Source organism: Myxocyprinus asiaticus, chromosome 12 (genome assembly GCF_019703515.2).
Source record: "Myxocyprinus asiaticus isolate MX2 ecotype Aquarium Trade chromosome 12, UBuf_Myxa_2, whole genome shotgun sequence".
Classification (NCBI taxonomy): Eukaryota; Metazoa; Chordata; class Actinopteri; order Cypriniformes; family Catostomidae; genus Myxocyprinus; species Myxocyprinus asiaticus.
The window spans coordinates 47,759,996-47,775,082 of record NC_059355.1 but is presented as its reverse complement, the minus strand read 5'-3'; the positions used below and the strand labels follow the sequence as shown (position 1 = coordinate 47,775,082).

Sequence of the window (15,087 nt, the reverse complement as noted above, 5' to 3'; positions counted from 1 at the left end):
CTTTATGTTATTGACACCATCTTAGAAAATTCATCTTTTAAGAGAATTTGTAACTGGTGATAGCATCACTAATGTTACAACTCTTGCTTAATTCGTTAAACAAAATTAATAATAAAATAAAGAACAACAGTCAAGTTGTCCTTTATAAATAGAAATAATGTCAAGAACAATTAACATTTTACCCTCAAGTTTTATGGCGAAAACCGACTTGAATGTTTTTAAATATTTTAAGTCGGAAAGTCAACTTTTTTTGTAGAATGACCCAATAATAATAATGTTGAGCAAAAACATCTTCCCGCCAAAACCTAAGGTGGCGCCAGTGTGCGTGTGCGTTCGCGCCAAACCCGCAGCGAAGAAAACGCAGGATTCTATATCCGGTCATTTTAGCACCGTGCTTTTCCGCTGCGAAGATGCCGAAGTGAGTAACACTTTTCTGTTTATTTACGTAATTATCTACAAAAACGAACCTGCAGAGTTTTGAGACAAAAGCTTAATGAATGTATCTGCATTAGAATTAGATATTTTAGGAAAGTAGTCTGCAGAACATCAGCTCTTTTCAGACGTGAGCTAGCCGGTTAAGCTAAGTCAGCTGTTAAAATGTATAAATTGGTGTGTTCGCTTTTACTACATTTATACACAGTGTGCTTTATCTGCTTTAAATAACATACTGGAAAGTGGGATTTTTTTCTGTAGCAATTGTGCAAAATAATAATAGTAATAGTAATAATCAGTGTTGGGTAAATTACTCAAAAAAAGTAATTACTAACTACTAATTACATCTCTTACAGTGTAATTAGATTACTGTACTAATTACTCTGTGTGAAAAGTAATTGCATTACTTATTACTAATTACTTTCTAAAATCCTGATCAACCTCGACCAGATGAAAAATACAAGGATAGACATGAAACTGTTCTTGTAATTCTTTCAAATAAATCATATAAAATTAAATAAATTATTCATGAACTGGCCAAAGAATTTAAAGGGGCAGCGTTAAATTAGAAAACATACATTTTAACATTAGATGTTAAATTTCGATTTTAAATTCACTATTGTTTTATATAGAATTGTTATATAGACTATACAGTATTTAACACAATTACATCAGAAGTAACTAATTAAATTACTGAAATTAAGAGTAATCCATTACTTTTTTCAATGAAAAAGTAATTACTTAGTAACGCATTACACCCAACACTGATGATAATAATAATAGTACCACAATAACAAAGGAGTATCATGCTATGCCCAATATTTTGGATAATTCCAATGGTAATACCATGGTGTTATTTATTTAACTTTTGGACTACCTTGTAAATTCTATAGTATATGAGTGTATTATCAGTATTATGGTATTTCTCAATGTACAACTCTGAAACCATCACCGTACCATGGCAGCTTCACAATATTTTAATGTATTTGTTTGTTTGATTTTGCAGGTTCTATTGTGACTATTGTGACACATACCTGACACACGACTCTGTAAGTTTACCATTGTTAATTTAATCTTATGCGAGTCTGACCTGTTTATAATTTCTGTCATTTGTTTTTAGTGCAAATATTAATTATTTTGTATGTATATTTTTTTCTCTCGGCAGCCATCGGTCAGAAAGACGCACTGCAGCGGGCGTAAACATAAAGAAAATGTGAAAGATTATTATCAGAAATGGATGGAGGAGCAGGCACAGAGTCTCATTGACAAAACAAGTCCGTAAACAACATTTTATTGCGTGTAAATCAAGTGTTCCATAAACAGCATGTGTATTTCATATGAAATGTGGTGATTACTCACTAACGTGAATCATCTTTTAAAAGAGGAGTTGTGGGATCGCTCCAGGATCCATACTTCTGTACAGTTTTATAAGTGCATCTGGTCTTCAGTTGTGAAGTTATTTTTGTCTGTGTTCCAGCGGCTGCCTTCCAGCAGGGTAAAATTCCCCCCACCCCGTTCCCTGGAGCCCCTCCACCTGGTGCATCTCTGCTACCTCATCCAAATATTAGTAAGTCATCGAGCTCTCAAAAGAGTCCCATTAACAGTATTTAGCAGGGACAGAAATTAATAGTCTATTTTCTAATATTTTATTCTAGATTTAGTTATACATATCTTTAAATGAGTTGGTTTAATTTAATAGGTGACAGTACAAGACTTAATTATCAGCCAGATTGATTAAGCGGCTGATATTTGGCCTTTTTTAACAATTCACATTGATCAACCACTAGGAACAGCCTATCACGTTACTCAAATTGACATTTTTTTTCGTTAAAGAATTGGATACATTTTAGTATTTTTTCAGGTCTTTTAAATTATTAAATAATACATAGAAAATGCGTTTCACACAACAAGACATGTCTATGAAGAATATGCTTTCAATTTCTGAGTTATAAGTAATTTTGATTTTTTTTTTCTTTTTTTCTGGGGCTTAAAGTCATAAATGTCATTTGTTAGCGTCTGGGCGGGGGGGGATCAGTGTCATTTAAAGCTGAAATTCTTAAAGCTAAATGTTTGTGTGAGTAGTGCTGAATAATCTGTCATTAGATATGTATATTGTGTGTGTGTGTGTGTGTGTGTGTATATATATATATATATATATATATATATATATATATATATATATATATATATATATATATAATTTTTTTAAATATATATATATAATATAAAATAATATTATTATTTTTTATTTATTTTTATAAATAAGCAGGGAAGCAATTTTATTTTTAAATTATTAATATAAGAAAAACTTTTGTCCACCAATTCAAAGTCATGTGGTGTAAAGAATATAAGCAGCCATTTTTTTTGTCATGTGTTGCTGTTTGTGAATTAATAATAATAATAATAATTTGGCGTCTTTTTTTTATTTTTTATTTTTATTTTTTTAAAGGAACATTTTGTTTAGGTCATATGGCGTAACCCGAAGAAAACGTCGTTATATTCTTTATTAAAAAATTCATGATATTTGTAAAAAATAATAATAATAATAATAATAATTTGAAAACTTAGTTTGAAAAGTTGTGTACACGTGTATTCAAGGTGCAAGGAAAGTGTTTTAATACCTTTTTCTTGGTGGTTACACCACATTAAATTTTTAGTCTTTTTTTTTTTTTTTAACGAAAATGCTGTAAATGGTTTTCAAAAATTGTGAAACCAACATGGGCTCGATTACATTCCTTCAAACTTGACACTTTTAAAACTAAAGTTTTTATCTTGTTTTTATCATCTTGGGCAACCTTATTTGTCAATGACCGATTTACCAGGATCAGAATTTAGCAGAGGCTATAGGGGTGAAAAAGCCTCTGCAGTTCAAAATGTGGGAGCAAAAAAAAAAAAAACACATCTTGGATATTTACTAATATTTTATTCTAGGCCAAGAAGAATTTTTCCAAGAAATGTTTATGTATATTTATGCCATACCAGTAATTCTGGATGTCAATTAGAGTAAATGGGCAAAAAGCCTTTTCACATATTTATGCATTTAAATATCAAACTCTATATGCGTGCCAAACGGTAGTTGTTTTGATTTTTAGCCAGTGTTGTAAAACCGAACCTCCCTCACAGTTGCAGTATAGTTATGCACTGCTGAAGACAACAGATCACTAATGTGTTGACGCATTTATTATGCTGTTGTTTTTAACTAACTTTATTTTCCCCATTTTAACCTGAAGCTGGACCTCCGAGACCTGGCATGTTACCAGCTCCACCAATGGGTGGCCCTCCGATGATGCCCATGATGGGTCCACCACCTCACGGCATGATCCCAGGAGGACCCGGTAAGTTTGCTTCTGATTGCTCAATCGCTGCACTCCACGGTTTAATATTTTTGTGTAATATCTGTACATCTGCAAATCAACATTTCATGTGCATTTTATATATTTGGTAAGTAACTAATACGTGGGATAATATACAGTCAGCCACTCAATATTGCAATGGACTTTTCCATATTGAAAACAATCTGGATTTAACGCTCTGTCCTCTTGCTTCTATAAGGCCCAGGTATGCGTCCGCCAATGGGTGGACCTATGCAAATGATGCCCGGGCCACATATGATGCGACCTCCCGCTCGGCCAATGATGCTGACTGTTAGACCTGGTATGGTGCGACCTGATCGATAAAACCACAGTGCCAAGATTTCACATCTACTCCTTTGAAATTCACCGGTCAAAGACTCGGCCAAATAACTACACTGGTTTTACAGTAGATTTAAAAGTTTTATTGCCCACTTTTTTTTTTCATTTTTTTTTTTTATAATGACGTGTGTGTCTGAAAATACACTTATGTCAGACCTTTGCTTCAAGATCATTTTATTTCCCCCCTCCCAAACTACATGAAAAATGGTTAAACTTAACCATAAATCTTCCATTGGCCTAGACAACATATTTATGACTGTGAGGGTGTTATGTAATGAATTTGTGTATAATGTGCATTTATTACAAGCAGGTGGTTTTTTAATTTTAATTTGCATTGGGATTGTTTGTCAGCATTTTCTCTTTTTTTGAGAAAATAAAATGATTCATTTTGGCTCATTTTGCTTTGGCCTGTTTGTACAACATTTTAAATAAAATGTATTCCCAAAACAATGTAATCAAACCAATTACAAAGCCAGCTGCTGGTGTAATTCATAAAATAAGATAGAAATATTGAATTGAATGAAAACCAAACATAGACAAATAAGCAGAGCAAAAATTCTATTTAAATTTATTGGGTCAGTGGCATTTAGATAAAATGATTGTTGCTTAGGTAATTGGAATGAACATACGGAATAGTATGAACATTCAGGGATAATAAAAGTAAATTGAATAGACATCTTTTAATCATAATTACTTTACCTTCTACATAGGCCAACAGTGGTAGTTTAACATGTGTTGTCAAGTGCAAGCATTCAGCCCTGATCCTGGTTTATTTCTGACATCCTCAAATACCCAACCAGGAAAAAATGAGGATAGTAATGATATTCATGTTAAATCATTTGTCAGTATTTGCCCAAACTATGGGAAGCTTAAAAGAAATTCAAGTGAAGTCCTGGGGAGAAGTGTTCCCAGAGGACTTTGTGGTTTTTTTTTTTTTTTTTTTTTTTAGCATATGTGCCAATATTCTTTTCAAACAACCTATGTGTAGAACTAAAATAATGTGATGATTAGACAGTTTGGCAATGCGATAGGTGAACAGAAAGTCACATTAAATCCAGCGTTTTGCTTCATATTGCAAATCAATAGCCTAAATATGCTACGTCTTTGCTATTTCACAGTATGATCATTGCATCAACCACTGATTTGATTTTAATTTTGCTTCATTCTTCACATACAGATATAAAATATTTTGGCTGATTTACATGAGAGTATCTCTTCTCAACCATAATGCCTCCATGTCTGTCCCATTTCTCTACCCCTTTTGTGTTAAACACCATAAAACTTCAAGCAATTCTAAAATCTACACAGAGCTCAAAAAAGATCAACCAACTTTCCTGTTTTTTTTTTTGTGGGGTGGGGGACATTGAACACGAAAATGTTACAATGTTCACACAGTGCTCAGTTTTCCATTTCTTCAGAAATTCGACAGTTCAGTTTTTTGCCTTTGGAAGTTAAACAACTTTGCTATTCAAAGCTATAAATGGGTGATTCTCACGAGAAATATATTTCACCCCAAAATCATTAGGAAAAGAATATTTTGCATAAAGAACAAAAGAGTCCTATTTGAAGGACCATTAAGATTTTTTGCATAGCCATTATTTTAATGAAAAGTAATTATTTCTCAGTACCATAATGCGTTAATGAATAATAATAATGGTATATTTATATTTATATATATATTTCTGGTCCTAAAATAGGTTTCTTTTATTTAGCAAAATATTTATTTTTTTCCTTTTGATTTTTGACTTGTGAAATATGACACATTTCTTCATGAGATTTACTCAAATTGACCATTAAGCTGATTCTGATTTTATATTTGATGTGTTTTGTTCATTTCCATATCACCGGTAAATCACTTTATCCGTTAAGTCATGTCTGGTCTTCAAGTTTTTTTTTTGTGTTTTTTTTTTGGACAGTCTGTCATTCGGCTGTTAAGTGCTAATTTAACATCTCTTCCTTTCCCACATACTCACTCCATTTCTTCCTCATTTGGACTCACAAATAAAGTTTCGCCTGATTCCCCTTCAACTCAAACCTTGGTGTCCGGAAACTTGAAAGGTGGAGTCAGCTACACAAGGAAAAATATACTCAAATTCAGAAATGGATGTTCTAAAATCCAAATCAAACTATTATATCGTCTGAGCCCAGATGGTACAGTGCTATAAAAATCATTTTTGAATATTGTTAAAATTTCAGATACATGAACACAGTGTCAAAAATACACAAAATTCATGTTACAGTATGCGATGGTTCAAGTGAAATGGAGATTGAGTTGGCCTCTTTGGCAATTTTCAGTAAGGAAATGTTGCAAAACAATGGCAAACAATGAGTTATTCATGAATGAAGATGCTTGATCGTGATGTTTGGATGCTGAGAATGTGCAACACAGTCACAGAGAAATTACCATAATTTTAACGATTAAATTTAGACCAGGACATGAGAGACAAACAGTAGCTCAAGAGTGAAAAACAACCAGAATCCAGTAAAAACCGAAACAGTCTTTTCTACACTGTGAGAAAAAAAAAAAAAACTGGCCACATACACACTGCATAGTTTCAGAGTGACAACCGCATTAAATTTAGAAGTGAATCCTCTAAATTATCATTCTATGTGTGTGCGGAATTTATGAGTCACTCCTGAACTCGCAATAGCTGACATAGTATTAACCATAGAAACGTTTTGGTGTTGCACGGCTGTAAACAAGAAATAAGATACTAACAGTTTGATGTTAGCTATTTTTTCCTGTATAAGTTCAGACAGGAAACTCTGAATAGCGCAAGCTTGTAGGTTTTTTGACCTTGTTATCTGTTAGCCAATCAGCTCAATCACATTGTTTAAGCTGATGAGTCCTTTGATGTGTAATTGGGTAGCCAATCAACTTGCGTACTCTCTCTTTGCCTAACATTTAAATTTGCTCAGTTTTGCAGATCAGCCAGTTTCACTGCAGCATGCTGCGAGAGTTTTCTCTATAAAAAGCTATTTGCTCAGGTGGTTACTGGGGCTTTGTCTTCTATTAGCTTGCACAGTAAGGTCTGCTTTTGGCCATGACACCTAGAAGTGTGTATTTATCAAAAGTAAGCCATAACGAAATCAGGCACTGGCACACACTCTCTTAGGTCATTAGTTTAAATAAATCCACACATAGCTAGGCTAAGCCACTAGTTAAATAGGCTCTGGGTGTTTCTGGTCCAGATACACATTATAAGTCAGGTCACTAGCCGTTAAAGCTTTTCGCCCAGGCTGGCCAAGGCACACCTAGGTTGCATAAACTGAGTGCACATGGCTCCTCAGAGCAGCAGCAGTACACAAGTCTTGGTGGTAGATCTGCTTGTTTGGGGTGTTGTGTCTTATGTTATACATTTGTGCAGCTTCCCTGCTTTGTTGGGGGATTGTATTTACGTCTACTTGTGCAGCAGCATGTCTTGTGTTTTTCTAACTGTGCAGCAGTAGCAGCATGACCACATGCTTCACATGTCTATGTATGCTCTAACAGTAGCAAGTCTCCATACTTGCTTTGCAGCACAGCAGATCTAGTCTGCCAAGAGTCCAAGAACAATATCCTATCAATATGTCATAGCCACATTAATATGCAAACTCTTTCTGAAAGTTGTCATGACTGAAATATTAGCATAAACAATATTTGTGGCTGGTGGAAGCAGATACAGTGGAGAGACGTTTGCGAATGAGTCAAGACACGTACACATGTTCTAGAACTAGATAAATGAACTAGTTGTTCAGTTCGATTTCATACACATTACATGGTTTTAATTTAATTTCAATTGACACTACTGAAATTCAATTTGACTCCTGTAAATAACTGAACCTCGTGTGAACAGTATGACAAGTGATCAGAAGTGGAGTGAAAGTTGAATTTAGCTGCAGTGCGTACACGGCCAATGAGACAAGACAAATAGAAACTTTCAAGAATGTAAATCGACTTTTAGCCAAAGTAAAACAGCAAATGTTGCATACAAAAATGTCTATCTTCTAATACACTGAATTAAAATATAATCAAATTCCTTCCCAAAACAATGAGAAAACAGGATAGGAATCTTGTTTTGGATATTCAATTTTCTTGTGGCTATATTCTAATTTGTAAATTGTATGCATTTGAAATCCCAGCGTACATTCGCTCTAAACAGACATGGTTTTCTTCTGCTGCCTTCAGATCTGCAAACGCCTGGTAAGACAAAAGGAAGCACTGGTTGAAATTTCAAAACCGATTCTTTTGAAAAGGACTGCAGTGGGAAAATGGGTTAAGCTAAGATCCAACTACAGGACAAAAGTGATCTAGTGCTACAGGGTTTGAGGAGTGCCAATGGAAAGTTATGTTGCATTCATGATCGTGAATGTATGTAAACATGAAAAACAGTATTGCTGTTGCAGTCAGAAAGTTCTTGAAATTACTAATTTCTAACAAAGTTCCGCCACTCGGATGAGGAGCTGTAGAAATGCTACAAGTGTCCAAGCTACTTGGTAGGACTTGGTGTATACACATCGGTTAGAGTTCAGAGGTTTTCTGACAGAGAGCCCTCTGATACGAGGGACTTGACCGTAAACATTCAGCGTAATGTATAAAAGAGGGAAGCTTTCTGAGGCGAGATCATCAAATCATGACGGAAGAGTTTGAGGAGGCTGGTTAGACAGCAAATCCGGGAATTCCATGAAAGCGCTCATCACTTAAGACGACAAGGAATGTGGATGGATTCTGCTCTCCGAGAGGGCAATGTAGGCAAGGACCAGGGTTGGGACTGGTGTGGGAAGTAGTCTTGCCCTGAGGAAGGCTACAAATCACAGTGAGAAGGCACAGGGCACTAGTTCTTGGGGTGTGGGGTTAAAACGGGGCAGCAGGCGGGATTGGACAAGGGCAGTGCGCTGCTTCAGAATATGGTGGTCTCATACTTGGTGCTACTTGAAGGTCTGGAGGAGTCCTGTGGTTCATAAAGCCAACTGGTGCTGCCCAGGGACTGCAGGTCCGTGTCCGGTTCCAGCGAGTCGATGTGTCGGGGAAGTAGTAGTGGAGAATGAGGCTGCAGGAGAGAAGGGTTGCCAACCCACATCACATAAGTGTTGAGATTGGTGTTGATCACCATGTAGGAGAAATCACCGAAGACAACAAAACAAACAACAAACCTAGTGGCTAGACCTGATTTTGGTTCTGCATGTAGCTATCCTACTGAGAAAAAAAAACCCATCTTCAACAAGCTGGTCTAGCTGGTCTCCCAGTCTGACCAGCAAACAAGTGCACCATTACCTCTAAATTCATCATATCAGACAAGACTGACCAAGCTAGGAGACCAGCTAAGACCAGCAAACCTGCTTAGGCTGTTTTTTAGCACAACTGCTGGCTAGTGCATTTAAAGACCCCATGAAATCAATCTGTCTCAATATGCTTGTGTAATCCTAAAAGTTTTAGCAGGTATACACATTTAAAATGTAGGAAAACTGACCAAAATGATTGATGACTCATCTTTTCCCAGGGGCATATAATAAAATGCCCTCTAATCAGAATGTCCCTCCCCCTAAATTTTAAATACCTCCTGTCTTGCCTAGCAATAGCAATTAGCTAATCATGGTTTAAGTCATTGGTTGCACTAGCATTGATAGTTTATTTCCGTTACCAACCATTAATTGGTTGCAAATAAAGTGTATGGAATTTATTTATTTTTAATGTGTCTTCATTACTTTGGTTTGTGGTACAAGCTGTAGAGGTCTTCTCGAGCCCAACAGGATCTGGCAAACAATCGGGTTTCGTGCCGGGCTCAGGTGAACTTTTCCAAGAATAACTTGGGTTTCGGGCTGAGTTTGGGTTTGTAATTAATACAAAAAATATATTATTATTATTATTTTAAATAATATATATTATATAAATAAATTACTATTTATATTATTATTATTAATTATAATAATTATATAAAAAAATGAAAATATATGTATCTAATATAATATAGGCTAAATTTATTTAATATATAATATTACAGTTTTATCACTTTAACGTAACTTGTTTCAGACTCAATCTCAATCAATCACAGATATGTGATGTAAATGTAAAAACAAAATTCCAATGTAAACACACGCTGGACAGATGTCTTTAACAATTGGACCACATCTTGCTGGGTTTTCAGATTATTACGCAGGAGCAGCATGTTTTTCTAGACACTGTGTCAAATTAAAAAGAACTTCAATTTTTTTTTTGTACAAGAACGTTGTAGGTCTGAAGGGCACCTTATAGTCAGAGTTTAGCAGAGCTGTGCACATGATTGTCACACAGATTCAACGTTCTGAAGAAGTTCAGGTTGCAAAGTGGACATGATGTGAATGTTACACGGTTACACATGATTCTAGATTGTTCTTTACCTACAGTAGCAACGTTTCAGTGTTTTTTTGCCTTTTGCTCTGGTGTGCAGAGGGGCCGCCATGTCTTTGTACGTTTTACTTTTACGAATGTTGCCTACAGTATGATGCTTAAATAAAATACAGCCTTTTCCAACAAATTTATTTGCTTGGAGAAGAAATTATAAAAAGTAAGTGATTTCAGGTTCGGGCTTAAAATTTGATGTTACCAGCAGGGTGGGCTCTAAAAAGCGATACTTTATTTATTTTTTTAATTCCTCTCAGTTACATTGTTAGGTGACACAAACTTTACTTTCCACTATATGTGAGAAGTTGTGTTCTAACACACTTGCAAAGACATCGCTCTAGGCAAGGCGAACCCTGCGTTGAAGAACCGTGTAACGATCCATGAAGTATAACTGTGGTCTGCTAACATATCAAGCACATCCTGCGGCCAAAACAAGAATTAAATAATGAACAACATCTCCTTTTCCTTGAATTACCCAGGATTGCAACCTTGAATGTTGAAATATCCTCCTGAATCTAACTGATTAGGCATATTTTTAAATTGTGACCTGTTGCTAATGTCAACAAAAAATGTGCATGGGGGGAAAAATAGGTGGATAACAGTGAAAGGAAAACGTAACAGGAAAATTAGTAAAGTGAATAAGTGGCAGGGAGGAGAAAGCTAAAGACGTAGCAGGACGAGAGTGCTGGAGAATGTGAGGAAGATAGAGAGAAGGAGAGTGCAGAACCTGAACTCCAGGGCTGACAGAGGGCAGCGGGAGGTAGGAGGGGCGGTGGGCGGAGCACGTGTGACAGTAACAGCAGCGGCATTCAAGCACAGGTTCACCCTGGGAAACGGGACCAGGCAAAAGTACAAAGACACAGATTACAGGCTTACAGCAGTAAACTAAACGCATACAGTTTTCTATCTACCAGGACTGGAGATGACATCTCTAAATCAACCTGATCTCATGAAAATTTTATGACTGTGGTGATATTTTTGCAAAATGATCTTACATGGTTCCTTACACGTATTGCGGCAGTTCTGAGGTGAAATGTCCACTGTGTGGCGCTAAAAGCGAGTTGAACAGATGAGGTTTTTAAGGTTAATGCTCTTTTAAATCAACAAAACCTACCTTCCTACCCTAAACCTTAAACCTAATTGATTGTATCAGAAAAAGCATAATGTGACATAAAAAGTACAATCGCTGAAGCAACAATGTCATTTTGTGGTGCTTCTATGACACTTTCGGCTCATGTTTCGACTAGCATGGTCTTCAGGACTCGTATTCCGGTCCTTTGCGTCATAAGTGCAATGCTCTATCGCACTTGAACAAGCTTATAAAAGTAGTTGTTTATGAATTGCAAACCTTAAAATGTATTGCCTTACAACAAGTCGTGTACTTTAGCAAAATTGTTTAGATGTCATAACATTGCTTTGTGTGCAGAACAGGGTGAAAAATAAACGTTTATGAACAGATAATCTGCCGTTTTACTTGTGACTTTTTCTGACACTATTGGTTAAGTCTAGGTTTAAGGTTTAGGGTAGGAAGGTAGGTTTTGTTAATTTCAGATCAGATCAGATCACTTTTCTTGTCACACAACCATATACACAAGTGCAATAGTGTGTGAAATTCTTGGGTGCAGTTCCGAGCAACATAGCAGTTGTGACAGTGATGAGACATATACCAATTTACAGTAAACTTCATATATACACAACACAATTTAAAATCTAATATACACATAATTACACACAACACAATATACAAATAATAATATACAATGTACATTATACAATACACACAATATAGAATACACATTATACAATAAAAAATCATATATATAGTATATATCAAATGTACAGTAGGTTGTATTGTACTGTAGTCAGTTGCCAGTGTGTTGTTAAGAGAGATAAAATTATGACAGTCCAGTGTGAGATAATAAGATTAATAAAGTGCAGTGCTGATGTATATTGATCGTGAGAGATCAAGAGTTCTAAAGTCTGATTGTTTGGGGGAAGAAGCTGTCATGTAGTCGGCTGGTACGGGTCCTGATGCTGCGATACCGCTTGCCTGATGGTAGCAGTGAGAGCAGCCCATGGCTCTGGTGGCTGGAGTCTTGATGATCCTCCAAGATTTTTTCACACACCACCTGGTATATATGTCCTGGAGGGAGGGAAGCTCACCTCCGATGATGTGTCTGGCAGTTCACATCACCCTTTGCAGGGCTTTGTGGTTGTGGGCTGTGCTATTGCCATACCAGGCGGAGATGCAGCCAGTCAGGATGCTCTCTGCAGTGCTGGTGTAGAACCGTGTGAGGATGTGGTGGTTCATTCCAAACTTCCTCAGCCATCTCAGGAAGAAGAGGCACTGATGAGCCTTCTTCACAACGGCCTCAGTGTGGACAGACCATGTGAGTTCCTCAGTGATGTGGACACCCAGGAATTTGAAGCTACTGACTCTCTCCACTGGTGCTCCATTGATGGTGATGGGGCTGTGTTCTCTTTCTCTTCTCCTGAAGTCCACCACAAGCTCCTTTGTCTTACTGATGTTGAAGGGAGAGCTTGTGCTCCTGACACCAGTGCATCAGATTGTGCATCTCCTCTCTGTAGGCTGGTTCATCATTGTCAGTGATCAGACCTACCACCGTCGTATCATCAGCAAACTTAATGATGGCATTGGAGCTGTGTGTTGCCACACAGTCATGTGTGTACAGGGAGTACAGGAGTGGGCTGAGAACACAGCCCTATGGGGCTCCAGTGTTGAGGGTCAGTGATGAGATGTTACTGCCCATTCTAACCACCTGGCGTCTGCTTGACAGGAAGTCCAGGATCCAGCTGCACAGTGAGCTGTTTAATCCCAGAGCCCGGAGTTTCACATAAAGCTTGGAGGGCACTATGGTGTTGAATGCTGAGCTGTAGTCTACAAACAGTATTCTCACATAAGTGTTCAATTTTTCCAGGTGGGAGAGAGCAATGTGTATTGTAGATGCAATGGCATCATCAGTGGAGCGGTTTTTGCAGTAAGCAAACTGCAATGGGTCCAGTGAGGGAGGCAGCACAGAGCAGATGTAATCTCTGATTAGTCTCTCAAAGCATTTGCTGATGATGGAGGTCAGAGCAACAGGACGCCAGTCATTTAAGCAAGTGATTTTGGATTGCTTTGGTACAGGCACAATGGTGGATGTTTTAAAGCATGTGGGGACTACAGACAAAGAGAGGGAAAGGTTGAAAATATCCGTAAAAACACCAGCCCGTTGGACCCGCGGTTTACGGATATTCACCCGTCGGAAGGATCGGGTTACATCCGCTACAGTGACGGAGAGTGAACTAACCTCTGTAGCTTCGGCCGCAAGAGCTCTCTCCGCGGGTTTCGGAGTGCATAATTGGCTTGTTTATGCTCCTCCGCTTTCCCGGAATTAAAAGCGGAGGTCCACGCATTAAGTGCCGCACGAACATCGCTATTAATCCAAGGTTTCTGGTTCGGGTAGAGCCGTATTGTTTTGGACAGAACAACATCCTCTACGCACTTTCAGATGAAACGTGACGCTATCAGCGTAAAGCTCAATGTCGTCATCAGAGGCAGACCAGAACATCTTCCGGTCCACGTGATGAAAATAGTCTTGTAGCGTAGAGTCTGATTGGTCCTACCAGCACTGAATCGTTCTGAGGGTGGGTGCTTCCTGTTTCAGTTTCTGCCTGTAAGCGGGCAGAAGCAGAATGGAAGAGTGGTCTGATTTGCCAATTGGTGGGTGGGGGAGGGATTTGTAGCCATCCTGGAAGGGAGAGTAGCAATTGTCCAAAACCCAGTTCCTTCGTGTGTTAAAACTGATGTGTTGGTGGTATTTTGGTGCGATTGATTTGAGATTGGCTTTGTTTAAGTCCCCGGTCACAATGAACGTGGCCTCAGGGTGCGCGGTTTCCTGCTTGCTTATAATCCCATACAGTTCCTTGAGTGCCCGGTCTGTGTCGGCTTGTGGTGGGATGTACACAGCTGTTATAATGACCGCTGTGAATTCCCTTGGTAGCCAGAATGGTCGACACAGAAACATGAGAAATTCCAGATCAGGAGAGCAGAAAGACTTGATAAAATGAACGTTCCTCTGATCACACCAGAATTTGTTGATCATAAAACATACACCACCGCCTCCGCTTTTATCTGAGAGGTCTTTCGCTCTGTCCACTCGGTGCATGGAGAACCAGGTGGGTTAGATGGCTGAATCTGGAATCTCAGCAGACATCCAAGTTTCTGTTAGGCAGATAATGCAGTCCCTCGTCTCTCGTTGGAAAGAGATCCGCGTTCACAGCTCGCAGAGCTTGTTGTCCAGAGACTGAACATTTGCCAGTAGAATACTGGGTAGCAGGGGTCAATTTGCATGACGTCTTACTCTGATGAGAACGGCGGCTCTGTTTCCCCTTTTCCTTCTGCGTTTCCGTGGCCGGGCTGCCCAGACAAAGGGCTCCGCTTGCGTGTTTGTAAACAGCAGGTCGGCACTGAGGAATTTGAAGTCCGGTTTACGGTGTGTAATTGCAGAACCAATGTCCAAAAGTGTTTGTCTGTTGTAGACAATAAGGCAGACAACATCCAAGACAAAAAACATAAGAATTGTAAACAAAACAAACCAA

The 15,087-nt window shown here is 37.9% G+C and overlaps 2 protein-coding genes across 2 annotated transcripts in view; one reads left to right on the top strand and one right to left on the bottom strand.

Annotated features, from left to right (window-relative positions):
* The first annotated feature begins 333 nt into the window (after window positions 1-333).
* LOC127448979 (U1 small nuclear ribonucleoprotein C) lies at window positions 334-4,515 on the top strand. Its single transcript, XM_051712002.1, has 6 exons — window positions 334-418; window positions 1,439-1,481; window positions 1,598-1,706; window positions 1,910-1,999; window positions 3,663-3,767; window positions 3,985-4,515. Exons 1-6 carry the CDS (start codon window positions 411-413, stop codon window positions 4,107-4,109), a joined length of 480 nt encoding a protein of 159 aa, XP_051567962.1. The 5' UTR covers window positions 334-410; the 3' UTR covers window positions 4,110-4,515.
* A 735-nt stretch (window positions 4,516-5,250) lies between these two features.
* Window positions 5,251-15,087, bottom strand: part of LOC127448957 (ankyrin repeat and SAM domain-containing protein 1A-like) — a 44,993-nt gene continuing 35,156 nt past the window's right edge. The window contains exons 14-15 of the mRNA XM_051711956.1: window positions 9,027-9,154; window positions 5,251-8,304 (exon numbers count right to left, since the gene is read on the bottom strand). Of these exons, the coding sequence (XP_051567916.1) occupies window positions 8,289-8,304; window positions 9,027-9,154 (144 nt within the window). The 3' untranslated portion in view covers window positions 5,251-8,288. The remainder of the gene's footprint in view (window positions 8,305-9,026; window positions 9,155-15,087) is intronic.

What these genes read in the sequence shown, in the direction of transcription:
- LOC127448979 (XM_051712002.1), top strand. An exon ending in GCTACCTCATCCAAATATTA is followed by an intron (nt 2,000 to 3,662) that starts GTAAGTCATCGA and finishes TTTAACCTGAAG; the next exon opens with CTGGACCTCCGAGACCTGGC. An exon ending in CATGATCCCAGGAGGACCCG is followed by an intron (nt 3,768 to 3,984) that starts GTAAGTTTGCTT and finishes TGCTTCTATAAG; the next exon opens with GCCCAGGTATGCGTCCGCCA.